The sequence below is a fragment of the Sus scrofa genome, chromosome 13 (genome assembly GCF_054392235.1).
Source record: "Sus scrofa isolate SSC_HxYL_T2T_F1_AM1 chromosome 13, Sscrofa_HxYL_maternal_Yorkshire_Landrace_v2.0, whole genome shotgun sequence".
Taxonomy (NCBI): Eukaryota; Metazoa; Chordata; class Mammalia; order Artiodactyla; family Suidae; genus Sus; species Sus scrofa.
Window position 1 is genome coordinate 46,168,813 of NC_139395.1, and position 27,461 is coordinate 46,196,273.

General features: G+C 58.4%; 1 protein-coding gene across 6 annotated transcripts; it reads right to left on the reverse strand.

Moving 5' to 3' along the window:
• Positions 1-418: 418 nt before the first annotated feature.
• On the reverse strand, positions 419-27,186 carry CELSR3 (cadherin EGF LAG seven-pass G-type receptor 3). Of its 6 annotated transcripts, none has more exons than XM_084988052.1 (36): positions 26,269-27,186; positions 22,405-25,180; positions 20,229-20,879; positions 19,556-19,781; positions 19,178-19,293; positions 18,753-18,841; positions 18,487-18,644; positions 17,839-18,002; positions 17,175-17,300; positions 16,918-17,087; positions 16,318-16,503; positions 15,747-15,863; positions 15,211-15,382; positions 14,917-15,058; positions 14,698-14,818; positions 14,222-14,405; positions 13,801-13,902; positions 12,260-12,354; positions 11,838-12,047; positions 11,404-11,599; positions 10,993-11,148; positions 10,414-10,585; positions 9,653-9,820; positions 9,301-9,427; positions 9,007-9,213; positions 8,637-8,811; positions 8,316-8,428; positions 7,815-7,894; positions 7,172-7,295; positions 6,629-6,745; positions 6,374-6,522; positions 5,996-6,111; positions 5,541-5,699; positions 4,800-5,000; positions 3,209-4,085; positions 419-2,204 (listed from the first exon to the last, which is right to left on the reverse strand). In XM_084988052.1, exons 1-36 carry the CDS (start codon positions 26,488-26,490, stop codon positions 2,177-2,179), a joined length of 9,192 nt encoding a protein of 3,063 aa, XP_084844178.1. In that variant the 5' UTR covers positions 26,491-27,186; the 3' UTR covers positions 419-2,176. The 6 variants fall into 6 exon arrangements, 3 of the variants coding, with proteins under 3 accessions (XP_084844178.1, XP_020926298.1, XP_020926299.1); XM_021070639.2 differs by adding an exon at positions 13,567-13,581 and having other exon boundaries at positions 22,405-26,381; XR_014822957.1 differs by lacking the exon at positions 7,815-7,894 and adding an exon at positions 13,567-13,581 and having other exon boundaries at positions 22,405-26,381.
• Between the last annotated feature and the right edge of the window lie 275 nt (positions 27,187-27,461).

Below are 27,461 nucleotides of genomic sequence, written 5' to 3' on the forward strand. Positions count from 1 at the left end.
TTGATTTCTGGAGGAACGCGATGTCCTGGCAGCTTCAAGTCTGAAGGGTGACAGGAGTCAATACTGTCAATGGACTGAGGGCAGTTCCTAGGGTTCTTTTGAGGGCTAGGGCAAATGCCAGATCAGGGCTGCAGGCCCTGCAGACTTAGGAAGCCGTCAAGTTGCTGCCTTGAGAAGGCCTTATTCTCAGCACCCGCACTCAAACTTCAGGCCCAACCTCAAGGCGACCAGATAGAATATGGGATGAAAGCGTTAGGAATCTGGTCCAAATCTTCAGATGAAATGAGCTAAAAATAGCCAAATAGCCTTGGGGAAGTGGGGGGGGGGGCAGTGCTCAGATTTCTCCCAAAGGTCAGCCTGGTCTGAATCATAGTCATCCTGCTACCCACCCCACCCCCAAACAGAAAGAGGCAATAACCATTTTCTATAGAAGTTTATTCCCAAAACAGAGCGCGGCTTCACGGAACAATTTACACAGACAGGAAAAGGAGCCACTGGGCTGGAGGGGGGACCCCCAGACAGAGAGGGGCCTCTATAGAACCTAGGACATAGCAAGGACAATCCACTCTCCCCACAGCAGGCTCCTCAACCCTTCATGGGCTGAGGTCACTCTGGGTAAGGAGAGCTGGAGTCCTGGCTGGCGGGATTTGGCACCAGTCAGTAAAGCAGAACTTTTAATCTCCTTGGAGACTGCCTCCCAAGAGTATGAGTGAAGGAGGGAGGGGTCTGCATGTACCCTCCACAACCCTGCGCCACCACTGTTCCCAGTGGTAAAGGGATGCCTACTCTGGGGGCTTTCTGGGCTTGCTGTTCAACAGGGGACTCAGGGCTGACCTCTGGCCTGGGAGGGCTAGGGGTTAGAAACCCCTCAAGATGGCCAGGTTCAAGGTCCTCACAGGTGGATCCTTCAAGCCCCTCTCCCACTTTCTCTACCTTTCTCTTGTAAACAAAGGGAAAAAAACATTCTCAACTGTAAACAAAGTACAAAAGTTCAAAGTCTGAAATTGTAAACAAAGTTGAAAAATTTTTTAAATCTTGATGTGTAAACAAAGTAACAAAATTTAAAATCCCCAATTCTGGACATCAAAGTAATAAAAGTGAGAGTTTGTGAACAGAGTCCTAACAGTCATTTTTCCCTTTACTAGGGAATAAAGGAGGGATGTTACTGAGTCACTTCTTGCAGCCCGGGTGCCGAGGGCCAGGGAGGCTCCTGTAAACATGGGAGGCAGTGGCACCTACATTCTGAGTCTTTGATTCCCTTGTTTCTGTTCCCTTTGCTCCCCCTCCTACCCCACCCTTCAGAATAAACTCCAGCAGGGAACAGTGTCAGGGAATCAAATGGCACCTCGGACACCTTTTGCTCACAGCAGGGGCAGGGGCTATGTCCCCTCCATCCACCCTCTGGGGAAATGTCTGAATTGAGGCCTGAGCCCCTCCCCAAGGGAGAAAGGGAAGCCTTGCTCTGTAAACATGACATATGCTGCTCCACCAGCGCCCCACAGCATTAGTCCTGGGTCATAAGGCAGTAAGTGGCAGGGACTCCACATAATAAACACACACATCCACGGGGAGGGGTGGCATGAGCGAGCCCCTGTGAAGAGGTCAGAGGACACCTGCTTCCAACACCAACCCCCCAGTCTCAGAAGTTTGGCCCTTGGGACATCTGAGAAAAAGCAAAGATCAATTCTGCACTTTGGGCCCAGACAATATTCAGATCAACCGGGGCGGTGGGGGGTGGGGTGTTGGCATTTACCCCTCCTGTCTGAATCCACCCCAGTAAGATGAGAGGAGAGAGCATATAATTTGCTAGGGACCCAAATGGGGCCAAACTCTCATCTCATTCCCTCTGTCCCCCTCCCCCTCCCAGCCCAGCCTCAGAACCCCGGGAGACAGAAAAGCTGAAAAATAACATAAGCATATTTCTCTGGTTACAAAGGTACAAAACATATAAAAGTCCTCCCTTCAGCTCCCTCGCTCTGTGCACCTATTACACGCTTGCTCACATGCTCACAGATGAGCACAGAACCTCAGCGCTGCAGCAACAGGGAAAGCTGGGGTGGGGGTGGGGGGCAGGGTGTAGGAGGCTGCCTTGGGATCAGCCCCTGACTCCTGGAGTCTCTTCTGTCAGCCCAAATCCTCCATTGCCTTGGCTGTTCCTCATCCGCACGCCTGCCCCTCAGGAATGGCCCTCACTTCTGGGAACTCTGCAGAGTTGAATGTGGAGATCAAGGTGATTGCTAAGAGTCAGATGCCTCTGGACTCCTCCACCACCGCCCGCATCACCTTGGCCTCTCAGTCCCTAGGGTCCTTATGCCCACCCTGGTGCTCTCAGAGCCCTTTGCCAATTCTAGACCCTCAGACTCAGCAGCAAGACCCCTGGGCTGGCCACCTATGTCTTTTTTCTAAACTTAGCAAGCATCTACTATGTTCAGACTTGGTACAGAGCCCTGGGCACCAGGCCCCTCAATCCCCACCCCTCTCTCCATCCTGTCTCCTCCCCCAACTCTGCTCAGCTTTTATTGGTCTCCTGCCCTACTCCTGGGGTCCCCTTCCCTCCAAAGCCTTCTCTCACCCTACAGACCTCCCCAGAGCCTGACCTAGCTGCTCCTCCTCCTTGAAACTCAATTCTGCTTTTGGTTTCCAAGGCCTGGTAACTCCTGGTTCCTCCCCACTCCCTCTCTGCTTTCTGGGTATGTCTGTCATCCCCTACTCTATAAATACCCTACAGGCACCTGAGATGCAGCAGGTCCCAACTCAATTCCTCTGTGTCCTAGGCCACAGTAGGATATATATCCTGGCATTACTTCTGACCCCTCCTTATCCCATACTGCTCCGTAAGCAAAGCCTCCCAGGCAAAGACTCCTCTTCTCCTCCCTGCCCTTCCCATATACTAGGCTACCTCCCATTGATAGGCCATGGCTCCTGCCTTCCCCCCTCCACTAGTTCAAGCCCTTTGGAAGGCACCCTGCTCTCCTCTTTAGTCCAGGAGGTACAGACCTCCACCATACAATGAGCAAGGGCCTGTTAACCACCCCATTGCTGCCAGATTTTTCTGTCCTCAGCCTATGGCCCCATGGCTGTGCTGAGCCTGGGGTAGCCCATACCATCTGCCACCCCCACCCCATCCTTTGGCAGAATACAGGGCAGGGTGCATGGGAGGTTGCCCTAAACTGATGGGGGTGTGAGCATATGGCTGGACCCTGCTTACTCTGAGTCCGGTGACAGCTCCGAGATGCTGTGGGACGTGGCAGAGCGTGGCGTGGAGGGCCCAAGAGCAGAGGCTGTGGCAGAAGGCGTGGCAGTAGTGTGAGGGCCCGAGGGCGTGCTTGAGGATTGCACGGAAAGAGCTGAGGAGTTGAAGGAGGCGAGGATAGAGGAGAGAATGTCCAGCTGCTCTGTGGAGGGGCTAGGGCCACTGGCTGGGTCTTCCCTAACTCTGAGCAGCTGTGGGGGTGGCCCGAGGCCTTCTCGTGAGGGGTGTTGGCTAGGCACGTGGTCCAGCCGCTCCCCTGAGTTCGATCTCCTGGACAGAGAGTCCAGGGGCCGGGATGGCAAGAGGGGGTCCCTTGAGAGTTGCCGCTGGGGAGACAGGGGCAGAGGCGGGGGCTGTGGGTCAAGGTCCTGGACACCATGGGGCGGGGGCAGTGTGCTCAACCACTCGCAGGGCGCCCCTTGGTCCAGCGCATCCCGTGACCCGAAGCAGGCGGCCATGGTGCCAGGGTAGTCCCTGGGTGGCTGCCTCCGTGGCAGGGTGCTGCCCCGATCCCTGGGCTCCAGGCGGCCTGGCATGGCATCCAGGTGTTCCTGGGAACCTGGCCGACTTAGGGGACGCAGAACAGGGGCAGGGGCCTCCTCCAGTTGCTCACGGCTCAGCTGCCGTCGGAGGAGCAGGTCCAGCTGTTCTCGGGAGGAGTAGCGGCTGGCTGGCTGTGAAAGGCTGCCTGTGCCCCCTCCAGCATAGATGCGACCATAGGAGGCAGCTGGCACCGCTCGGTGGCCCAAGGTGGCTGCACGGCACCAGGACAATTCAGGGGTGCCCCGAGTCTGTGGCACCAGTGGGTACTGCAGTCGGTTCTTCAGGATACCTGTGGGAAGAGCAAATGGGAGACAGGGTGTCTATGGGCACCCAGGAACTCTCTGGGTCTAGGTATGTAGCACCCTCTGCAATCCCTGTGACACTTTAGGGGCAGAAGTCCTTTGGGGGTGTGTGTGCAGAGGCAGCTCCTGGCAATCCCAGATAGGGCTAAGTCCCTGTAATGCAGGGGTAGGCCAGAGGAGGGGCAGCCCCCAGGTCCTGGTAATGTAGGCCAGGGTCAAAGGGCTGGGAGTCCCCAGGGATAGGGCAGGAATGGTCCCTGGGGTCCCTATGATACAGCGGTGAAGGCAGAAACCTCTCGAGTTGGACCAGGGACAACCTCTTCTGGTCCATGTAAAGCAGAAACATTCCAAGTTAGAGCAGAAGTTCTGAGCTTTGAGGCACAGCAGCTCCTAGGGTCCCCACAAAGCAGACTGGGATTGGGGGTAGGAGGGAATGCACTGGGTTGAGCCCGAAGTGATCCCTGGAGTCTCTGAGATACAGGCCAGGGTATGCGGGGGTGGGCAGACAAGTCCCAGGTCATGACAGGGCAGTCCCTGGGGAAAATTAAGCAGTGCAGAGGAGCAGAAAACCCCCACATCAGAGAGAGATGCTCCCAGGATCCCTGTGAGGCTATCCGGATTAGGAGGATGAAATCCCCTGGGTCGAGGCAGGAGCAGTCCCCAGGGTCCTTGAAGTACAGGCCAAGGTCAGGGATCCATACCTTTCCTCTGGCGCTGGGCCCGGCCCAGGGAGGTTTCATCTCCACTGGTCAGGGCCAGGTCTGGCTGGTTGTTGTTGGCTGCATCCTTGCTGGTGTCCAGCCCCAGGCGCCTCTCGGAGCCCCAGGTTTGCAGAGCACAGGGAGCAGCCTCGCACTCCCCCAGGGCTGGCCAGTAGGACAGGAGGTCATTGCCATCCATATCTGTGGAGCCAGGACAGGTTATAGGAGCCTCTGGGTTGACCCCAGTGACTCAAGATGCCTTTGATCCAGATTCACTGGTCCCCTAACCCTAGTGACTCCTAAAATCATGGGCTGTTCTCATGGAGCAGAAGTAGGAGTAGGAGGGTGTCTCCCAGAGATCAGTGGACCCATACAGGGAGGGGGCTACTGATGGACTCCCCCTACTCTTGACTAGAGGTGGACAGAGACTGGAGGTGGGGGAACCTGATGGCTAAGGAGTCAAGAAGACCGGGCAGAACCTCAGCCCTCAGGGAAGAGAAGGGGCTGGATGGATGACTATCACCCTGTAATATCCCTGACCTCATTCTTCTGTTGCCAGGGCCACACCTAGGTCTCCAGCCAGCAGAACTCTGCTAGGAGGCTGGCTGGGCTCAGTGTTGACCCCAGGTTCCCAGGAAGTTGGGCCCAGGAATCCTCAGGGGGTAGCGCAGTTCCTGGGTCACACCCAAGTGGAATATGGGGTATCTCTTGGTCACTCAGGGGGTCAGAGGGCCCCATCACCTTTGGGGTGGGTAAGGAGCCTCTCACTCTGGGCTGCCCGGTGGAGTGGACGCTGGAAACGCCCCTGTGCCCGGCCATTGTCCTCACTTTCTGAGGACGGGATGGACAGACTTCTCTCCTCCTCCAAGGACAGGTCACTGTCAGAGTCGGAGTCTGCGCCTGGAGTTGGGAAGGTCAGGAGGAAGGCACAGCAGTGGCTTGGGAAGGCAAGGGATTTGGGGGTCGTGAGGAAGACTACAGCAAAGGGGGACTTGGGGAGAGCTTGGAGTTGGGGTAGGAACAGAAAGGCTGGGACTTGCCAGGAGACCCAGGGCTGGGTGGGAGGTGCTTCCTAGGGCAGTGACCTCGGGGGAGCTCGCCCCAGTGCAGTCAGCTGCTGCTCTCAATTTGGGGCAGAACAAAGGGAAGTCGGGGAGCGATCCTCTACCTCCCTCCTCCCTGGCCCAGGCCCCCACCTCCACCAGCATCTCGATGAAACATGGCCACGTCCAGGTCAGTGGGGCCAGCGTGAGCCTGGAGGCTGTGGTCAGTGTGGTCGGCAGCAGAGCCATGTCGAACTAGGACATTGTCCCTGGAAATGCAGGAGCCCCCCCCCACATCAAAGAGGGATGTGATGAGGTGCTTTGGAGGAAGGGGCATCAGTGAGTACACAGCCAGCTGCATGTGGAATGGCTCTGAAGGCATTCCTGGGTGTGTGGCAGGAGGCATCTGGGGTGGAGGGAGCAGCAGAGGCCCAGATGGCCGAGACAGCTGAAGCTGCCCCTGAGGACCTGGTAATGCCCACCCCTGGTAAGGTGGGGCGGGTCCCCTCACAAGGAGGCCCCTCCCCTCACCTGAGGTAGCTGCGGCCCCGCTGGCTGTCTTGGTCCTGGGTCCGGCCAGAGCGGGCACTGCTCACCGAAGAGATGGTGGAGGCCCCGAGGGTGATACGAATGAGGCCGCTCTCCTCGAAGAGGGCTGTGTTGTTGTAGGCCCCGGGCCCCTGGGGGAGGTGGTGGGGACCGGAGGGTGAGTAGCCCTGGAAAAGCCTCAAACCCTGGCCTCCTGGGCCACCGCCCCCAGACTTCCCACCCCTGAGAGGCCCTCACCGTCCCAGGCGCTGGCCTGGCCTCCTCAGGCACAGCCTTCCTGCCCAGACAGGCCGGTGTCCAGGCAGCCCGAGCATCTGCATTCAGGACACAGAACAGCAGCAGTACCACCAGGCCCTGCGGGTCAGCAAGGATCAGTGAAGGTCAATGAGAGATCAGAAATGAGTCAGAGGCCAGAGCAGAGCCACCAGAGGGTCAGTTAGGGCCGGTGTAAGTCACTGAGGGTCAGCAAGGGGGATCAGTCATTGTAGATGAGAGTGGGTCAGTGAGGAGCCCAAGGGGTGACCCAGTAAGGGAGTCGGGGAAAGTCAGCAGAGGCAATGAGAGGACAGAGTGGCATGAGGGACTGAAGGCCGTGAAGGACTGTGTGGACCAGCAAGAGGCCGGACACCTCAGTGTTGGTGAAGGTCAATCCAGCATCAGCACCACTCTGGTGTAAGGTATCTGGTGGGAGTCAGCTCTGGGCCTAAGGTCAAGGCCCTGTGCCTCACCCTTCCAGAGAGCCCCATCTGGTCCAAAGCAAGGGAGGGGAGCCAGAGTTACCTGGAGCCCACAGAGTCCAGCGTGGAGGTAGTGGAAGGCCAGGATGCTGTGGTTGACTGCCAGGAGCCCGAAGAGCCAGGAGGCACTGACCAGTAGAAGGAGCAGAAAGGAGCTGCGAAGGGTCCTGCCGCAGGAATGTGAAAGGACACAGGACACACGAGGGTCATGCGGGGCTCACAAGGGGGACATGTAAGGACACACAGAGGTCATGAAAAGTACACAGGGAACATGGAAGGAAAGGAACTCACATAGAAACATGGAGGTCTCAGGAGGACACTAGGGGAGAAGAGAGGTCACAGAAGGAACCAAGAGAGTACTCAGGGCGCCATGAGGAAGCACACAGGAAGTGGGGGTGGGGTATGAGAGAAAACAGGGAAGGTAGGTGGGAACACGTGGCACAGGGGGCAAAGTAAGCCACCCAGGCCATGGGGACTCTGGAGAGAAGGCAGGGCAGAAGCCTGTGTGGGGCCAGAGTAAGGCAAGGGCACTAAAGAGGAACCGAAGGCCAGAGCAGGTGTGACTTCATCCCCTGCCCAGAATCTGGAGCCCAGCCTGCACCAGGATGCTCTGGGCACCCCAGACCCCACCCAGGAGAGGGCTGCCATTCTGAAAAACCGCCAACCCCCCCAGCCAGCCAACTCACAGCACAGAGGTCTTCTTGGCCTCCCTCTGCCCAGTGGAGCAGGATGTGCGGGCAGCGAGGAGAAACAAGGTCCCATTCATCTGGACCCATGGCCAGACATGTGGAGCAAGGGCAGGTCAGAGAGAGACAGAGAAAGTGAGAGAAAGAAAGAGAGGGAGAGAGGGAGATTAAGACTCAGACAGAGAAAGAACCAGTGAGGAACCCTCCCTCCCAAGACATAAATCAAAAACAGAGACACAGAAACTCACAGAAAAAGTCAAGGATAGGGAATAAGAGAGGGACTGAGATGGAGACACAGAGAGGCAGAGGCAGGGAGAAGCAGTCTCTGACCTCATACCTCCCACATTCATGCCACTTGGGCAGTTACAGAAATGGAGGCAGAGCCCAGGAAGCAGGCAGACTGCCGCCTGGAGCCCCCTCACCTGATACCACCACACCCGCTACAGGGCCACCCCCCACCTGAAAGAGAGCACAAGGTAGGACTAAGTGGAAGACACCCACCATGATGACAAGGACAACAGGGCCTGCAAAGCTCCAGATGAGAGGTTCATGGACTGAGATCCAGCAGAAGTCAGGGTTCCCATAGCCCTCAGGATCCAGGCCAACAGCCAGGCCTGTGGGGGAGAAGGGATGGGATGAATGGGGTATATTCTAGAGCTGCTGAGCCCCTCACATATGGGGAGAGGCTGGGGGTGGGAGCCAAGCAAGCTCCTCCCTGAGCAAATGGGACAGGGATCTGAGGTTGGGGTCATGATCAGGACTGGGTGCAGAGGCAGGGGTCAAGCCATGTGATGGACCGAGGTCACTGAGCAAGGTCCTCACCCAGCAGCACAGCAGGGACGCCCCAGCCCAGGGCATGGTAGAAGCGCATGGCACCACGGTCCACGTTGCGTGGCTCGACCTGCATACGGTAGAGGTGCAGCCCCTGCACAAGGAGCCATGCGAAGGTGCTGAGGAAGAAGTAGTGCAGGAGGATGGCGACCACGGTGCACACCAGCTGAAGGCAGGGGAGGGGGCATCAGGACCGCTCCCCCCTCGCCCAGCCTCTGACCCCTAAACCACCCCAGCATCCTGCCCCAAACCCTAGCCCCAACCTGAGAACCCCTGACCTCTGACCCTGAACTCTGGCCCCAGGCCTTCTTGGGCCCGGTGAGGTCATCAGGACCCAGGTCCCCTGGCCCTGACCCTGCACCTGGTTTTGGGTCCTGTGGATCCCCAGCAGGAAGAGGAGCTCTGCCACCCCCAGGGCAGCAGCCACGTTGGCATGGATCCCACGTATGTTGGACTTGAGGCTGCGTAGGCTCAGCAGGATGGCCGCAGTCAGAAGCAGTGCAGCCACAGACACTGCCATGACCACGTGGGTGAACACAGCCAGCAGCTCCAGGTCGCCCTCTAGCCGCTGTGGGGACAGGTATGGTCACTGGGGTGTTGGGCACCCCTGCCCTTTGACCCTCCCACTTCCCTGGGCCTCTGAACACAGCCCCACCTCACGGGGAGAGGCATCCATGAGGACCCCAAAGGTGCCCGTCCGGCTGCAGCGACACCGTGCGTGGGAACCATTCCTGTGCACCAGCTCACAGTCCCGTGCTGTCCACATGCCATGCTGGTCCGCCCTGTGGCCACAGGGCAGTCAGACCTACCAGCCCCTCTGGGGAGTGCCCCATCACCAGGTAGGGGTTTGCGAGAGGTAGTGGGAGGGGTCAAGGGTGCCTGGAGTTGGGGAATGGCATTCATCACAGGTCTGGGTACACAGGGGCATTGGCGGGGGCCCCAGGGGTAGGCTGGGCCTCCCAGGGGCTACCAGGGGGCCCAAGGGTTTCCAGAATGAAGGTCCTCACGGGCCAGGTGGGTCCCACTGCACGCAGATGGCCTTGCTGCGATTCGCTGTCTGTAGCAGGCGGAACTCAAGGCTGATCGGGGACTCCAGGACACCCCTTAGGAAGTTGCGCCCATGGAACACAGCCACGCTGACCACCGGGGAGTTCATAACAGGGTTCTGGGGAAGCCTGAAGAGACAGCCCACCTGGGCTTGGACATTGCTGAACTCCCCAGGCTCTGACCGGCCACCTCACTGTCTTCATGCCTCCTGCCATGGCCAACCCAGAGTCTGGGATGCCCCAGAGTGGATACTCTTTCTGAGAACCCCTTCAAGCCTCTGCTGAGCTGCTTCAAGACCAGGAGTGCATGGCTTGGTTCTAAAGAAATGTAGCCAAGGGGCTTAGGATCCACTGCCCACACAAGTCTGCAGTATGAGCAGCTACAGAGGGCCTCAAAGCACCCTCCGCCACCCCCAGGTAGACCTCTCTCAGTCAGCCTGTTTTTGCCTGTTTTTATCAGCCAGTGTGCCTGTCTGTCCCTGGCTCCCATATTCCTCATGTGACTGGCCCCAGCCGTGGCTCTACTACTCTACTACTCTACTACTCTGGACAACACGATTCACATGAAGCCCAGCACGGACAAAGCTGCCGGAGCTGTAGGCAGGAGGGCCTCTGTATGCTTGGGAACCTGCTCATCTGTACACCACAAAGGGGTTGCAAGGTTGGGCAGAAGCTTGCAGGAGGCCCAGGGGTTAGGGGCCTGGGAGTAACTCTACTCGTACCTGGCACCCCGGCGCTCAGCCTGGAACTGGGCGGGGAGCAGCCCCCCCAAGGTGCGGTAAACCAGGAGGATAACAATGGAGATCCCAGGCTCAGGCTCCGGGTCCAGCGGCACCGGTGGGGGAGCCAAACTCGAGGTGGTGGAGTTTTCCGTACTGCTGCTTGTGGACAAAACTGCCAGAGGAGGGGAAGGAATTACTGTCAGTGATCTCTGGCCCTGAGCACCCACAAACCCAGCTCTGAACCCAACCCAGCATCAAGCATGAGAATCTCTTCCCTGAAGGTGCAGAAGCAGGGAGGGAGAGGGTGCGGGGAGCAGGAGCCCATGAAGGACATGTGGGCCTCCCAGGGCTGGGGACTCTGAATATCAAGGCCTGGGAGAGGTCATCTGTGGTGAGGGAGAGGGTCTGGCAAGGTGTGGGGTGGAGGGCTGGCACGAGAAGGTCTCAAGCGGGGATCTGACGTGGAGGTGGGGGTCTGGCAAGGGGAGAGCTGATAGGAAGACAACATGGTATCAGAGTCAGGGTGTGGGATAGGCAGGGAAACAGGACCTGACCCAGGAGTCACCCCAGGGCTTTCACCTTCAGGTGAGGACGGCCGTGGGGCCTGGGAAGGTAGTAGCACATGCGTGTGAGGATCCCAGGCATCCTGGCCCCGGAAAAGGTTGCTGTGGTAACGAGGGTAGCGGCGGGTCCCCCGCGTGGGACTGGGGTGTTCCATGCGGTCGATGCTGAGCACTGCCGGGAGGAAGGCAGGTGAGACCAACCAAGGATCTCCTCTGCACACTGAGGGTCCCCCTCCCTCCTTTCCCCATCTTTTCCCCAAGTCCCACAGCCTATAGCCTTCTTGCTACTTGTGGCAGAGCCCAACCCTGCAAAGCATGGAAGGTGGCAGCACAGCCTCCTACCACTAGCATTCTCCCCAAGGCCCTCAGATCTCCAGGTCACTGCCCTTCACAGCCCCTGCCCCACCTCACCCCACCCTCCACATACTGATGTTGGGAGTCACCAGCCCCACAGGATTCAGGTACGTGAGTTCCATATTCCTCGCGAGTGTGGCTGCATACTCCTCCAGATGCTGCACCAGTCCTGCGCTGCCAGGGGAGCCCCCGGGGGACCGTTGCCCCAGCGCTGCCCACAAGTCCCCAGTTTCTGGAGCAAGCAGTGCAGAGCCGGCCCACAGCAGATTCTGGGAGGAAGGAGGTGAAAGTGGACCCAGCCAGGTAAGGATGTGTGAGGGGCAGGGCAAGCCTGAGGGGTCTACCAGGCACTCAGAGGGGCCCACAGCAGGCAAAGAGGTGGGTCCGGAGGGGACAAAAGGAAAGAGAGTGTCCAGGGCCTTCACTTCCCCAGGGTCAGAAGGGGCCTGAGCAGTGGGGCAGGGGAGTCCAGGGCCAGGGGATCAAGAAATCAGGGTGCAGCCCCACCTCATTGAAGTGAGCATCCTGTGTGGCTGTCAGCCCGAAGCCCTGCTGGTGGCTCTCAAAGGCCAACAAGTGGGCCAGCAGGCGGGCAGTGACTCGGACATCTTGGCTAAAGTAGTGGTCAGTGTGGCCGGTCACCTCCCTCAGCCTCTGAGCCAGCTTCTTGGCCTCCACAGTATCCAGAACTGTCTTGTTCAGCTCGAGGCCATCCAGCTGTCAGGACAAAGATGGGGGTGGTCACTGTGAGGTCCCTTAGGCCTTTTTCAAAAGCCTCACAGGAAGAAGGGCTTGGCTGGATTAAAGGGTGACCAGGAAGAGCCCAGGAGGTCAAAGACTGGGACAGACATCCAGGGCCCACCACTGGGGAGGCTGAGGCTGGGGCCAGGGCCAGTTTTGAGTGCAGGGCAAGGTCTGGGCAGTCTTACTAGCAGATTGAGTTCTCGAAAGGCGGGAGAGGTACAGTTGAAGAGGTCGGGCTCCAGCCAACCCTGGTCCTCATCGCATAGCCGCACGGCAGCACCTGGGGGCAGGCAACCCCTGATCAGGCCTGGGGCTTGGATGCTTTGGCTGAGAAGGTGATTGCAGCACCCTCCCTATTCCAGGGGAGCTCTGAGGCAAAGACCAGATAGTAGGTATCCATGGCAAGCCCCCAGGGGCTTGTCAGTCAATTTCTGATGGGGGTCCGTGGACCTTATTATTATTATTATTATTTTGGCCATGCCTGTGGCATGCAGAAGTTCCTGGGCCAGGGATCATACTGAGCCACAGTAGTGACCCCAGGTGCAGCAGTGACACCACCAGATTCTTAACCTGATGCGCCACCATGGAACTCCTGTGGACCACTTTGAACCACCAGGACATAAAGGAGAACACAAGGGCAGGGCTATGTGTGTGCGTGTGCACGCGCGCACACACACACACACACACACACACACACACCCCAGGACAGCTTCACAGACATGGCCCATGGCAAGCGCACATACACCAATCCTCACATCTGCAAAGAGATGCATGGACCAGGACAGACACATGGACACAAAACACTCTCTCACTCTCTCTCACACACAAACTCCAATGAGTACTTTGTGACCAAAATGAGGTGGAGGTGGAAGTTGTCACACAAATTTTAACACCCCAGTAGTGACATTGCTGCCATCTCTCCCTTATGTGTGAGATTGGAATGAGAGTTGAATGAGATTTTACCTGGGCCTTAGGATAAGTTTGTAGCCACCCCACCAGCAAGGACACAGATCCCCCTCCCCGAAACACAGACTCACAGACACGTGCACAGGCACAGAAAGACAAGAGCATGCATACACAGACAATCTCTGTCCAGCCACTGTGGAGACCTCAAGCAGCAGAGAGGGTTCTATGGGGTCCTCAGACGGACAGCAGGGGTCTTTCACGACCTCAGGCAGTAGGGAGAGGTCTGCAAGAACCTCGAGAACTGAGGACGGGTCTATAAGGACCTTTGGAAGTGTGTGTGTAGGGCTCTTCAGCATCCTCAGGCAGTGAAGAGGGGTCTCTTAGGACTTTAGGCATCAGAGAAGGGGCCCCCAGGTCCTCAAACAGCAGGAAGGGGCCTCCAGGGACTTCAAGCAGTTGGGAGTAGCTCTTAGAGATCTCAAGCAGTGGGGAGGGGTCTGCAGGGACTTCAGGCAGCAGGAGGGACTTGCAAAAAGCTCTGGCAGTGGGAGGGGGCAGCGCATCTGAGCAAACACGTACCCCTTACCTGCACCCCGCAATCCTGCCCAGAAGCCAAGAGAAACAGATGGAAGCTCAATGAGGGTGTGGGGAAAGGTCCAGAGCCCCTAAGAGGTAGTAAGGAGCCCACATGGACCCTCTATCCCACTCCCACCTCTTTGTAGGAACAAGGCCAACCAACTCAGGAAAAGAGGTGGCTTCAGCAGTCAGAAGACAGGCCTGCCACCACCCTCAGTGAGGCACCTGCCTCCCAGATACTCACCCAGGGCCCCCCGAGGACAGGGCACTGAGGCCAAGACGCCAAACTTGGTCTGGGGCCACCATACACCAGATCTCAGAGACTTGGGGCAGGCATCGTAGAGCACTAGGGAAGAAGGAGGCACTGAGCCAGGCAGCCGGGGGAGGGGGCAGGGGGCAAGTGACTGCCATATCCTTGCTCCCCACCACCTACCCCAGGTCCACTGCCCACCATTCCCCAGCTGGCCTCATGGGACCTGGCCTGGCAGATTCTGTGACAAGGCATCAAAATACTTGGGGCAGGTGTGGGAGTGCTTAGGTGTAAGCGGTCTCCCTCAGAGAAGCCTCCCGGAGTCCCTACTCAAGGAGCCAAGCATGCCATGGTACTTGCAAGCAGTGCGCTAGAGCCAGCTCTCCATATGCGGAGCTGTGTGGGGCCTGCTCACCCTGGCAGCCGCTGGCTGTCACCTCTGCAAAAGGACTGTCACAGCTGTTGCACTGGCGTCCAAGGGCTCCTGGGCGACAGGGGCACTGCCCGCTGTGGGGTGCACATGAACGCGAGGTGGAGCCCACAGGGTAGCAGTCACATGGGAGGCATAAGTCGCTGCCCCGTGGCCGGTAGTGGAACTCCTGTTTGAGAATGGGTCAAGGGACCTGAGGTCAGAGGTCAGGGCTTGGGGAATGAGTGGAATCAAGAGCAAAGGGTCAGGAGAGCAGTGCTCCCAGGCCAGAAGGAAGACAGGCCTCAAATCAAATGGAAGGGAGGGGTTAGATGTCAAGGGCAAGGGATGGCAGTTAGGTCATGGGAAAGGGGTAGGAGGTCAGGGCCCGAGTCAGATGGCAGAGGTTAGGAAGCTGGGTAAGAATCACACATCATGTCTAGGAAAGAGTTAAAAGGTCAGGGGTCAAAAGCCAGGCGCACCTTGCAGTGACACTGCCCATTTGTCTTGTTGCAGTTGGGGTCAAAGCCCTTGTGAACGTCGCAGTTGCAGGGGCCACAGGTTGGGCTTCCCCACCAGCCCCGTGGGCACTGCTGGTCCATCCTGGGGTGGACAGCCAGATGAGATGTCTCCCCAATATCTCAGTGACCCTCCCTACCCTCCATCAGCTCTTTCCATCATCTCAGCCCCCAGCCCCTTACCTGTGCTCACAGTGGTGCCCAAAATAGCCACCTACACAGTCACAGGTATAGCCAAGGGGGGCCCCCGGGAGGTGCCGGCATGACCCCTGGTTCTGACAGGGATTCAAGAGGCAGGCGTCCACACAGCCCGGGCCATAGTAACCTGCAGGTTGGGTCAGGGAGCTCAGGACACTGGCCACAGAGCATGGGAGGAAGCAGGCACCTGTCCTTCTCAGTCCCTGCCTCCTCCAGGCTCTCCAGGTCCCCCAGTCTTTACCACGAACCCCAGATTACCCTGCTCCCCCAGGACCCCACCTGGCCAGCAAGTGCAGGAAAAGGTCTGCCAGAGGTCTCGGCAGTCGGCATGGGGTGGGCAGGGCCCAGATGCACAGGCATTGGTCACGACACAGCCAGGTTCCACGTTCACTCGGTGGCTTGGTGGAAGCAGGGCCGGGGAACCCAAAGGCGTGGAGCCAAGCCATACCCCCTATGGACACAGCCAGCAAGGGGTGAGACCCATGTCAAAGCACCTCAGCCCCAAGTCCTGCAGTCAGCCAGCAGGTCTAATGACCCGTGCCATGCAATCTCCCTACAAACCCAAACCATGACCCCAAATCCCCAATTCAGTGCCCCTATGGGACCCCTAATCAGGCCTCTAATGACCCTTGACAATCGAAGCTAGGCTCTCACCTCCGACAGCACAGAAAGGATTGGCCTGTCTGACAGCTCTGGGTTACTACCACCCCCATGCCGATCCCTATGTAAATGCAGCATTTCAGGTCCCAAGACACCCCTGATCTCCAACCACTCACCCTAATGCCCCATAACCATGTTCACATGCTGACCCCCACCTGGATACAGCCAACCAGACCCTGAGGAGCCTCCTCTTCACTGCCGGGGGGCAGGCCTCCCACATGGAGTCGCTTTACCTTCAAGCCCTGCAGCTCACTCCCCACTGCCAAGGTGTCCTGGGGGGAGGGTACAGTCAGCTCTGGGGGTGGGGGTTGGGGGGACCTGATTGGCCCATAGCCTGCACCAGTGCCAGTCTTGGCCTCATCCTAGCCCTGCATGACAATGCTCTGTCAGGGGACTGGTCTGGGCATGAGTATGGAGGACCTCCTGGAGCCTGGGGGATGGGTGAAAGGAAGGTTTCAGTCGAGAGCTAGGCTTGGACAGGCCCCTCTCTCCTGAACTGAAAACAGATGCTGAAATTGACCCAGCTCAAAATCATGGGAGATTAGGGCAGAGACCAGAAGAGGGCCCAGCAGGGCGGGCTCTGAGCAACAACATGAGGAGGGGAGCTAGGGGAAGAACAATAGAATATGTGCAATGGAGGGAACTGAGAGGAGCTGGACTAAAGGTAGGGTCAGTGGGTCTGGTCAGAAGACTGAGAATGGACCAACCCAGGGTTAGAAGTCAGACCTGGAAGAGGCTAAAGTCCAATGAGACCATGAGAACATGGTGGCCCCGCCGGCCACCTGGCTCCTCCTGCAACTCCAGCCGCAGATCATGCCACCGGCCATCACTGACAGTCACCTCATCCAGAAGGAGGTGGGCGGCACGGCCTGAGCCCTTGGTCACCGTCACAGACAACAACCCCCGATCCAGCTGCGGGTAGAGAGGCACAGCCCTAGGGTCAGAACCTCAAGTTGGGTTGGGGCTAGGAGTCGCAGAAGGTCAGATCAAGGGGCTCAGAGGTCAAGAATATCAGAAGTCAGAATAGCAGGGGCAAGGCTGTAATCTAGCACATGGGGCCCTGTGTTGCTGAGAATAAAGTTGGGGCAGAGGTCAGGACCAGGGACAGCAGATTGGTGCCGGTAGCACAAAAGAGCTATGCTGGTACACTGCACCTGCAGAGGATATATGGTGAGGAAGAAGGTCAAGGACCAGGGTCCAGAGTATAGTCAGTATACCTGGCAGAGAAGTATGCTATGTGACCAGGCCTGAACCTACAGGGAAGTTGCTGGTGGCTTTGGAGGTTGAGAGCTCAGGTCTAGAGGAGGGTCAGAAGGACAGACACACCTGACAGAGGAGTGTGCTATGTGGTCCAGCCTGGACTTGCATCAGGACCCCCTGCGTTGCCCGCGTCCGAAATGCCAGCCCCAGGTACCATGGCACAGACACAGCCATGTCATTTCCGAAGTCCCAGCTCAGTGTGCCGTTGCCACGGAAATGGTGGGGATGGGCCATGGCTGGTGGGATAAAAAGAATATGGTCACAGACCCCTTAGGAAAAGAACTTACTCTGCAGACCCCTCCTGCCCCAGGTTGCCCACTCACTAAGCCGACAGTCTTTGCCTCCAAAGCCCACAGGGCAGTCGCAGCTGAAGCCACCCCAGCGCTCTGAGCAGAAGCCACTGTTCTTGCAGGGGCCTGAGTCACAAAAGTGCAGCTTGGCCTGGCAGCCTAGGAGAGGACGGTACATGAGGGATGTGAGAGCACAAGGAGAGGCATGAGTGCTGGTCAGAACACAGGGGTTTAGAGGGGCTGAAAGTGGCCATAATCTCAGCCCCATGTTCTCTAAGAGGGTGGAACTGGTAGGAGTCAGGCCCTAAAGGTTAGGCTGTGGCATGGTGCTTGCCAGAAAAGGAGATACAGCTGAGGTCAGGTTTTGTTTTGTTTTGTTTGTCTTTTGTCTTTTTTTTTAGGGCTGCACCAACGGCACATGGAGGTTGCCAGGCTGGGGGTCTAATGGGAGCTGTTACTCCCAGCCTACGCCAGAGCCACAGCAATGCCAGATCTGAGCTGCGTTTGCAACCTACACCACAGCTCACGGCAACACCGGATCCTTAACCCACTGAGCAAGGCCAGAGATCGAACCCACAACCTCATGGTTCCTAGTGGGATTCATTTCTGCTGTGCCAAGATGGGAACTCCTGAGGTCAGGTTTTGAGTCAATCCATTTAGCCTTCCACTCTTCCCCTATGATGCGGACATGGCCTACCTGCCATGGTGCCATTGTTTGCAACGAAGCCTGCCATGTCCACTTGGCGGCCATCAATATGCAGATCCCTCATGCATCCAACGAAGTCCTTGTGGGACACGGGGAAGTTCTCCGGGAGGTTGGGGACACCCCCCAGGAGCAGAGGGCCTGTCAGGTCCAGGGACCTGGAGGTCAGGGGTCCAGGTCATTGGTGGGACTGGGGCCAGGGAAGGTTTGCTCCTGGGGGGCCATAGGAAATGGAGGGAGTAGGGCTCAGAGGGTAAGATGATTAAGTGGGGAGGGTAAGATGAGGCTGAAGAAGGAACTAGGGGAAAGATGAAAAAGGCTGGGGTTGAGGACCAGGATGAAAAAAGGGGGAACTGGGGTGGCTGGAGTAGGGGATAGAGAAGTGAAGAGTTGGGGTGGGGAGGGGAATGTGGGACATTAGAGAGACCAGGGGAGTGGAGACTTTAGGGGACTGGGTGCCTGGGGAGTGTGTGGGAGAGGGGGTCTGGGGTAGAACACAGGGATAGGGGATAACGTGAAGTAGGACTTCAGCATCCTAGTGGGAAGAGGGAAATCTGGTGGTTTGGGGGAAGATGGGGAGTTTGGTAGGTGGTAGGAGTTTGGTAGGGTAAAGGGCTGGGAATCAGGGGCTGGGGGCCTCACTTCTTGGAGCTTGTTTGTGTGCCAGCAGCCGCGCACGAGTAGTTGCCAATCTCAGCACCAAACTGCAGAGCCACAGCCACATCGCAGTCATCCACGCTCAGCACAGCCACTTTGTCCTTGGAGGGGCCCTGAGCACCCCCCAGGGCATCTGTCCGGGGCTAGAGACCCAGGCACACCACTCAACAGGACCCCCAGGGTGACCCCTGAGGGGCAGAACCTGGCATCCCAGCTCCCCCCCATACTCCCATGCCAAGGGTGGTGCCCACCTTGTTGTAGTATCTCAGATGCACTGTGTGCCACTGCCCGTCACTCAGGCCCCCTGGAACTGTGGGGCTGACCACTGTGTTGGACTCACCTGTGGAGTGGATGTGTGTGGAGGCTTGTCTGGAGCTGCTACATTCCTCCCTCCCCCGGTCATGCAGGCACAGCTACTCCCAGAGTGACCCTAGGTGCATCAGATTACTCCTCCCACTGACAGCCACACTGGCTGGACAAGAGTGCCTTTGGACAGGTAGGAGAAGCATATACTTCTTGGGGAGATGAGCTTCCCCACAGGGAAAGTGGTTCTCACTGTTGTCTGTTGGGCGTCAAGGTATGTGTTCAGGTGTGTCCTCGGGGCTTGTGCCCCCCCAGCCACCTCACCCACATATGCATCCACTTGCCCCCACGCTTGACCTCTGGGGGCACCCACCAGTGGAATATGTGAGCCGAACTTGCCCGGCCACGAGCTCCAGGGCTAGGAAATCGTGCTTTTCGTTCAGGCGCCCGTTGTAGAAGAGCAGCCCACTTGGCTGCACCGTGGCGAACCTGGGTGGGTGGGAAGGGGTGCGTCACGTGCCGGACCCCTCCTCACACCCACCATCCCTGTGACAAGAAGGGTTGGGGGCACCCACCCAGGCTAGGGTGAGAGAGGAAGTGATACGACAGGGTGGGGCCTGCGGGAGAGGCCAGGCAGGGCGTCAGGGGAGGGGGCAATGTCCTCTGGGCCGCCAGGATGGCACAGCGAGGATCAGGGTCATGGAAGTAGAAAGGAGCATGTGTGGGCACGCAGATACGGGCGGGCACCTACGAGAGGGACAGCGTGAGGTGGAAGCGCTGCCGCAGACCACGGAACATGACGAACGAACTGGGCGGGAAAGAGCGCGCAGCCACTTCACAGCGCGGACCCTCGAAGGCGCCGCCTGCTGGGCACTGGCAGCGGAAGCCGCCGTCAGGCCCGTCAGCGCACGTGCCTCCATTGCGGCACACACCAGGCACGCAGCGACCAGCCTCCGTGTCCAGCTCGCAGTCTTCACCTGGGGGGTCAGGCCGTGGTCAGAAGTGGTCAAGAACAGACCACTGCTCCAGGGTACCCGGCGCCTCCAAAGGCCACATGCTCCAGACCCGCGCAGAGACCTCAGAAAAGTCTAATTGGCAGTGGGCGAGCCGCCACTATGTCCGACTCCGCCCTACCTACGCCCCCTCCCGCCCCCCTCCCCGCCCCTCCCCGCCCCCGCGTGAGACCACGCCCCTCCTATGATCGCGCTGCGCCCACTCTCCCTGACTTTTGGGACCGCCTCCAAGGTCTCTTATTTTTTCACCGCCTTGGGCTCCCTCTGTGCTGGGCTCTACTGTTTCCGGCCTAACTGCGCCCAGCTCGACTCCAGTTGGCTCAGGACTGATGCCCAATCCTCACATGCACTGTAGTTTCCGTCCCACGCTCTGCCTGAGGTTCATCTTGCTCTGGTCGGGCCCCGGCTCACCTGTGAAGCGCGGGCGGCAGACACAGGTGTAGCCACCCTCGCGCCGAGCGCAGGCACCACCATTGCGGCACGGGTTGGAGTAACAGAGGTCGAGCTCCGTCTCACAGAAGTCTCCTGTGAAGCCGGGTGGGCAGCGGCAGCGCAGGCCTGCGATGGGCTGGATGGGTCTGAAGAGCGTGGAGGCGGAAGCCAGGAAGGGCGCAGACGAGTCAAAGCGCAGCACCGACACACATTTCATGTAGTTCTCACAGGGCTCACGCAGGCACACATTGTCATCGAAGGGCAGCACGTCCAGGAGTGAACGGGCGGCAAGCGCAGCGCGGCGCACGTACAGCTGCTCCTGCAGCTCCTCGGAGCTGAACCAGGGACCCGCAGAGCCAGCCCCAGCCCCGCGTGGCGCCAGCGCAGAAAAGCTCACGTTAAGCACAGTACCTCCCACGTCTGTGTCGTTCTGGATGTTGAAGATGAAGACGTCCTCAGCGGGGGTGGCAAGTACGGCGGCCACGCCTTCCAGGAAGTGGCCCAGCAGCGGTGATAGGAAGCGTTCCTGCCACATGTTCTCCAGGCGCACCGTCAGGCTGTTGGCCAGCAACTCCTCTGTGATGATGACCACACGCAGTACACACTGCGCCGTCACACTATGTAGCCCATCTGCAGGTGGAAATGAGGGAAGTGGTCAGTCTGGGATCAGTGATTGCCCCTTCCTGGGACATAAGAGGGCTGAGGCCAGTGACTGCCCAGTCCTCCAGCACTTCTGTGTCGTCAGGCTGACCCTGGCAGGACACAAGGGGGCCTGCGTCTCATGATCACCAACTCTTTCGACATCAAGGTATCAATAAGTTGCTTCTTCCTCTCCCCTCCATCCAACACAGGGAAGGGCCTGAGCCAGGGGTCAACCAAACCCCACCTCCCCTGACAGTGCCCATGGGTCAGCAAGTCATTTCTCCAGCAGCACACAGGAAGGTCCCTAACTGATCAGTAACTCACCCTTCCCCAAGTTGTCAAGGTCAGCAGGCCAATCAGGACACAAAGAGGAGCCAGGGCCACTGATTACTGACTTTCCTTCCCTTCATCCCCCAGGATTGAAGAACCAGCAAAGCATCCCCTCCAAGAATATCCCTCTAGGTCAGGATTCACCCATCCCCTATCTCTGGTCAACCAGCTGCTTTCCAGGGGCACTAGAAGAGTCCTTAGCCCTGTGACCACCCAACTGCATCTCCTAGAACCATAGGTTAGCAACCTCTCTCCCTCCAGGAGGGTCTTGGCCCCTGACTTCCTCCTCAGTATTCTTGGATCAGCAAGCTGTCCATCACCCCAGACTTGGGTCCTGCAATTTCAGTGGCCACCCCTAGAACTGACGATGAGGTGCTTATATGCCTTGTCCCCAGCCCCCAGCACACAGTGGGTGGCCAATAAAGTTGGTTATCCAGTGAATTAAGGGATGAATGAAGACCTGCCTTCTTTGGCAGTGCCAGGAATTCATGCTCCAGAATTGGAGAATGAGCGCTGGTAAAGTCTGTCTCATCTCCCAAGCCATGCAGTTTCCAATAGGCAGAACTACAAGAACCTCTCCTGCCTTCACCCTCCTATGAGGGAGCAGTTTGTGAAGCCTGGGGCCATGGCCACGGAAAAGAGAAAGGTAGCCCTCTGGACATTTTCCCAAAGGGCAGGGCCTTAGCTCCTTTGATGGCAGCCAGGCCGATGTGAGTCTGCTTTCTGCCTAAAGCTGCCAGAGTAAGCTGCTGTTTCTGACCACTCAGTTATTGGCCTCCGTCTCCTCCATGGATGGGTCGAGTTCGACTGGAATCAAAGTAACCCTTCACTTGAACAAAGGTATGGTGCGGACTGACTGGCCTATGCTGGCTTTTCCTGGGACCTCCAGCCTTTTAGAGGGAGGGAGGCTAACCCTAGAGTAGCAAGCAGACAGTTCTTTACAGTCTTTACGGGGTCTGCTAATGCCCTGAATCTTTGGGGTTCTGTACAGACTGCCCAAGACCCTAAGCAGAGACTATATGAACTTAACCTGTGAGGTCTATGGCAGATCCTGTAGGGTGCAGGAATCTAGCACTTAAGGGATTCTTGGAAGGCTTGGAAATCCCTCTTTGGTTTGAGGTGCCTAGTGGAGCCCCTGACGGTCCGAGGTCACTGGCTCACTTGATTAACCCCCACCTCTCACCTGTGACAGTCACCAACATGGAGGCCACCAGTGGGCGATTGTTGTCTAGCTTGCGGCTGAGTCGAAGCTCCCCACTGGTCTGGTTGACCACCAGCAGCTGCAGCTCATTGCCCCGCTCAAAGGAGTAAAAGAGGTGGTCAGAGACATCAGGATCATAAGCTGGGATGCGCCCAATGATGCCTGAGGGGAAGGTATCTGAACGGTTGGATACATAGTTGTTGAAAAGGATCTGGAAGTTGTTGAGCACAGGGCTATTGTCATTCTGGTCGACCAGGCGGACATGCACAGTGGCCCGACTGACCAGAGGGGCTGATGTAGCCTGTACAACAATCACATACTCCTGGCGAGCTTCATAGTCCAGGTCAATGAGTGCTGTCAACTCTCCAGAGAAAATGTCCATTTGGAACAGTTCAGGGATGTTCCCTTCCACAATCTGGTACATTATATGGGCATTGGGGCCTTCATCAGGGTCTACTGCAGTGATTTGGGCCACAACTGAGCCCACAATGCTGTTTTCCTTCACTCGCACCTCAAATTCCTCAGCCGGGAAGACTGGTGCATTGTCATTAACATCCTGCACCGTCACCTGAATGCTAACTGGAGTCCGAAGTGGGGGCACACCTCGGTCCACTGCATAGGCAGTCAGTTCATACACTGGCACTGCCTCCCGATCCAGCCACCTCACTGTGCGGACAATGCCAGAGGTGGGCTCAATGGTAAAATCTCCATCTCCATCTTCCCCATTCTGGAAAGTGTACTGGACTCGGCCATTGACATGAGCATCCCGGTCAGTGGCTGAGATCTGGAGGACACTGGTGAAAGGTGGGGCATCCTCAGAGACCAGCCCTGTGTAGTGGGAGGCCACAAACTGTGGAGCATTATCATTCACATCATTGACCATCACCTCCACATAAGTAGTGTCTGCCTTCTGTGGGATGCCATTGTCCCGAGCTGTAATAGCCAGTGTATAGGTCACCTGGTCCTCATAGTCCAGTGGGGCTTGCAGTGTGATAGCCCCTGAGTCTGCATCAATGCGGAACTGGGGCAAGTTGTCCTCTAGGAGGTAAGTGATACGAGCATTCTCACCCACATCATCATCAGAAGCACTGATGACCACCACAGTGCTACCCACTGGCTGGTCCTCATTCACCTTCACTGAGTAGTGGGCACTTTGAAAGACAGGCCGGTGAGTGTTGGCATCTGTGATGTTGATGTGCACATAGCAGTGATCATGAAGGGCACGGTCAGATGCAGTTAGCACCAGCTTGAAGTAGCGTTCCTGCTTGTAGTCCAGTGGTAGGGCCAGTGTCACCAGACCCACACCCCCCTGGGTGCTGATGGCAAAGCGATTCCTAGTGTTGCCTCCTGTGATCTGGTAGCTGATGGCACTGTTGGCATCACGATCTACAGCAGTAACGCTGACCACACTGGTGCCCACAGTCGCGTCCTCATTCAGCCGTAGGTGGTACTCCTTCATTGTGAACTCAGGCCGATTGTCATTAACATCCAGCACAGTCACTGTGACGCTGGCTGAGGCTGAGAGTGGGGGTGAGCCGTGGTCTCTAGCCTCCACACCAAAGAAGTAATGCTCCACAGACTCACGGTCCAGGGGACCACTCACAGAGACCCAGCCAGTGGCACTGTTTATCACAAAGGGTGTATCAGGTGCCACACCAGTTAGGGAATACTCCAATCTGGCATTCTCCCCATGGTCTGCATCCACTGCCTGAATGTGGATGACTGAGTGGCCCAGGGGCGCATTTTCCAGGACAGAGACCTGGAAGGGTGTGCTGACAAAGATAGGAGTATGGTCATTGATGTCCACCACCTGGATGCTGGCCAGGCCTGTGTTATTGGACAGCGGTGGGCGGCCAGCATCCTGAGCCCGGATGCGCAAAGCATACTCTCTCTCTGCCTCAAAGTCCAGAGGTGCCACCACCTGGATCTCACCTGTGAGGCTGTCGATGGCAAAGTGGCCGCGGCTGTTGCCACTGATGATGTTGTAGTGCACCAGTCCATTGGCATCCTTGTCTCGGTCAGTGGCCGTGACTCGTAGGACCACCGTATGGGGCCGCACATCCTCGCGCACCTGTGCCACGTAGCGCTTCTCGCTAAACTGGGGCGCGTTGTCGTTCTCGTCCAGCACGGTTATGTGCACACGCACGGTGGCTGACCGCGGCCCAGGCTCTTGGCCCTGGTCGCTAGCCTCTACCACCAGCTCGTAGCTTTCCATATGCTCTCGGTCCACGCGACCACTGGTGCTGATGAGGCCCGAGCGAGGATCAATTTCGAAGGCGGCAGCGGCTGCAGCGCGCGCAGCCGGGGGCCCCACGAAGCGGTAACGCAGGTTGGCGTTGGGGGGCGCGTCACCGTCTGTGGCACGCAACTGAAGGATGGGGTAGCCCTCCTCCACATTCTCACGAAGCGTCTCCCGGTATTGCGCCTGCTCAAATACCGGCGCGTGGTCGTTGCGGTCGGTCACTGTAACGGCCACCATGGTGGTGGCCGAGAGGCGGGGCGAACCGTGATCCTGGGCTGTCACGCGCAGGTAGTGTCGATCCATACTTTCGCGATCCAGAGCGGCCTCTGTGCGGATGAGGCCGCTCTGCGGGTCGATGCTGAACAGCTCCAGAGAGCGGCTGTTCATGAGCGCAGCCAGCGAGTAGACCAGGCGCCCGGCCTCGCCTGCGTCCGGGTCCTGCGCCACAACGCGTAGAACCGCTGTACCTGCTGCCTCATTCTCGGGCACTAGCGCCTGGTAGTTGTACTGCGGAAACTGCGGGTGGTGGTTCGCGGCGCGACGGGGGCGGACTCTGCCAGCTGAGGGTATTCTCCACGCTCCAGGCCCTGCCGGGACCCCAGGGGGGCGCGGCCCGGGGCGCTGCGGGAGGAAGCGGCGGCGGAAGAGACCTCGGGAGCGCATGCGCTCTGGCATTGGCTCGGGAGCTGTCCGGGACACGCGCGGTGCTGAACCGGACGCGAGAGCTGTCCTCCCCGTGCGAGGTGCTGAATCCAGCACGGGACTAGATCCCACAGCCCCAGGAGGGCGGTCCGGTCGGGATGTCGCGGTTCTCTCGCTCTGACCTCTGCGTCCCGGCGCCCACAATTCCCCACAGCAGCGCGTGGTTCCCACTTTTTTGAGGGCGCCTCTCCCAGTATTCCTCTGGGAGAATACCGGCTGGGAACCACGGGTCCGAACCAGAAAGTCCGAAGGGAAAGGAGAGCTGTTTTCCGGGCCCGGGACCCCTGGGGACAGAGCTTCTGGCGACAGGCTATCTCTTTGCAAGGGCCCTGTCCGCCTGCAAGAGGAGACCTCTGGGCGCCAGCATAACAGGGACCCTGGTCCTTGTCCAGTCTCCCGCCCGCGGCTGCCAACTGCCTGGACCCCGAATTCTGCTACCAGCCTCGGCTCCTCAGGGGGCCCTCGACCGTTTTGGGTGCTTTGCCTTCCCCCTTGGAGCCCCACGAAGACAGGTTCCTTGACTCCTAGGCCAGGCTTTCCATCCTCTCGGACCCCGGGAGGCTCGGGACAAAGAGCTAAGGCTCCGCCACCGATCCGCGCCCCTGGCCCCGTAGCGGCAGCTACCCCAGGGCCCCAGTCTTGGCCCCCGTCGCCCCCCAGCTCCTCCCGGCTAAGAGGGAACAAAGAGAGGAGGAGAAGGAACAGAAGTAGCGGGGTCATCGGCCCCCAGAGACCCCACCACGGCTGCCGCCTCGCCATCACCCCCGCTTCCCAACAAGGCCTCCGCCGTCTCCCGCCCGGGTCCAGGCCTTGGGCCCGCCTCACTGCTCTGGCCCCTACCCGGGCCCCTGCCGCCGCCCTGGTCTCCCGCCTCTCGGCTTGTCGTTCCGCGCCACCGCCACCCTCTGGGCACCATCTACTCCGCGGCCAGAGCCTCTTTGGCTTGCGGCGCCGGCTTTTGCCGCCCCCACCACAGCATCCCCGACGCTGCTGCCGCCTCCCGCCGCTCCAACATGGCTCCCGGCCCCTTCGATGGTTCGTTCCACCTCCGCCCCGAAGCCCCAAATCCGGTGGTACAGGCCGTCGCGCATGGCAGCTCTGGATAACGAAGTTGTTGCCGCCATCTTTATTGAGGGCGGAGTCTGAGTGCTGCCCACGGTGCTGAACCGCACGCAGAGATGCACAGCCCCTCGTTCTACTCTCTTCCTTGTAGACACCGCCCACACCCGTCTCCCTCCCTCCAAGGTGCTGTCCAAGCTCCGTCTTCTAGCTTCTGCTTGCGGATTTCTTGTCCCCCATTCAGGAGCACTAGTTCTGAACTCTGTCCCGGATTTTGGTATGAAAATTTGGTGCCCAGGACGTGCAGAGAGAGAGCGTTCTCAGGACTCTGGGGCGGGGATGATACCACGTGGAATCCTGCAGTTGGGGGGAGTGTGAGGGGGACGATAGTTGGACTGGGCCTAGGGTGCCAGCAGTCCGAACAATAGCCTTAGCTGTTCGATCAGCAAGTTTTAACTCATGAAACATACTGGCACCATCTGCTTGTTTGCAGCACCACAAAGGAGCAAAGTAGGAGCAGAGGCCAAACTTTCCTGCCTTGCTGGCCCGCAGCAGTTTTCCGGGCTGTAGGCTCTTGGAAGCTACACCTGCCTCTCCAGGTCCCTAGTCTGGAGCGCTCTGAAATGCCACGTGGAACACAGCATTGCTTTATGGCTGCTAACCTGGCTTCCTCGGGTCCCCGCCCCTCGCCCTCTATGACTGTGTCCCTTAACCCCTTGAAGAGACGAAAGCGAGCTAAATTCTGCCCGCGCTGTGCAAGTCTGGGCGCAGGTCGGGCCAGGCTAGCCAATGGACAGACGCGGTGCAATGTACGTCACAGAAGGCGAACGGCTGCAGAAGGAGGGGGTGAACGCAGAGCGTTCCAATCAGAAAGCCACTGTTTCTATTGGCACAATGGGTGGCTCCGCCCCCATGGCGAACTCATTGTCTGGGCGGGAAGAGACTCCCCGGGTTCCAGAATAGCCCAGAGATAATCCAGGAGGTTTATACCGACCAGCCTGAAAAGGCAGCAGCGACCATGGGTCGCGGCGACACG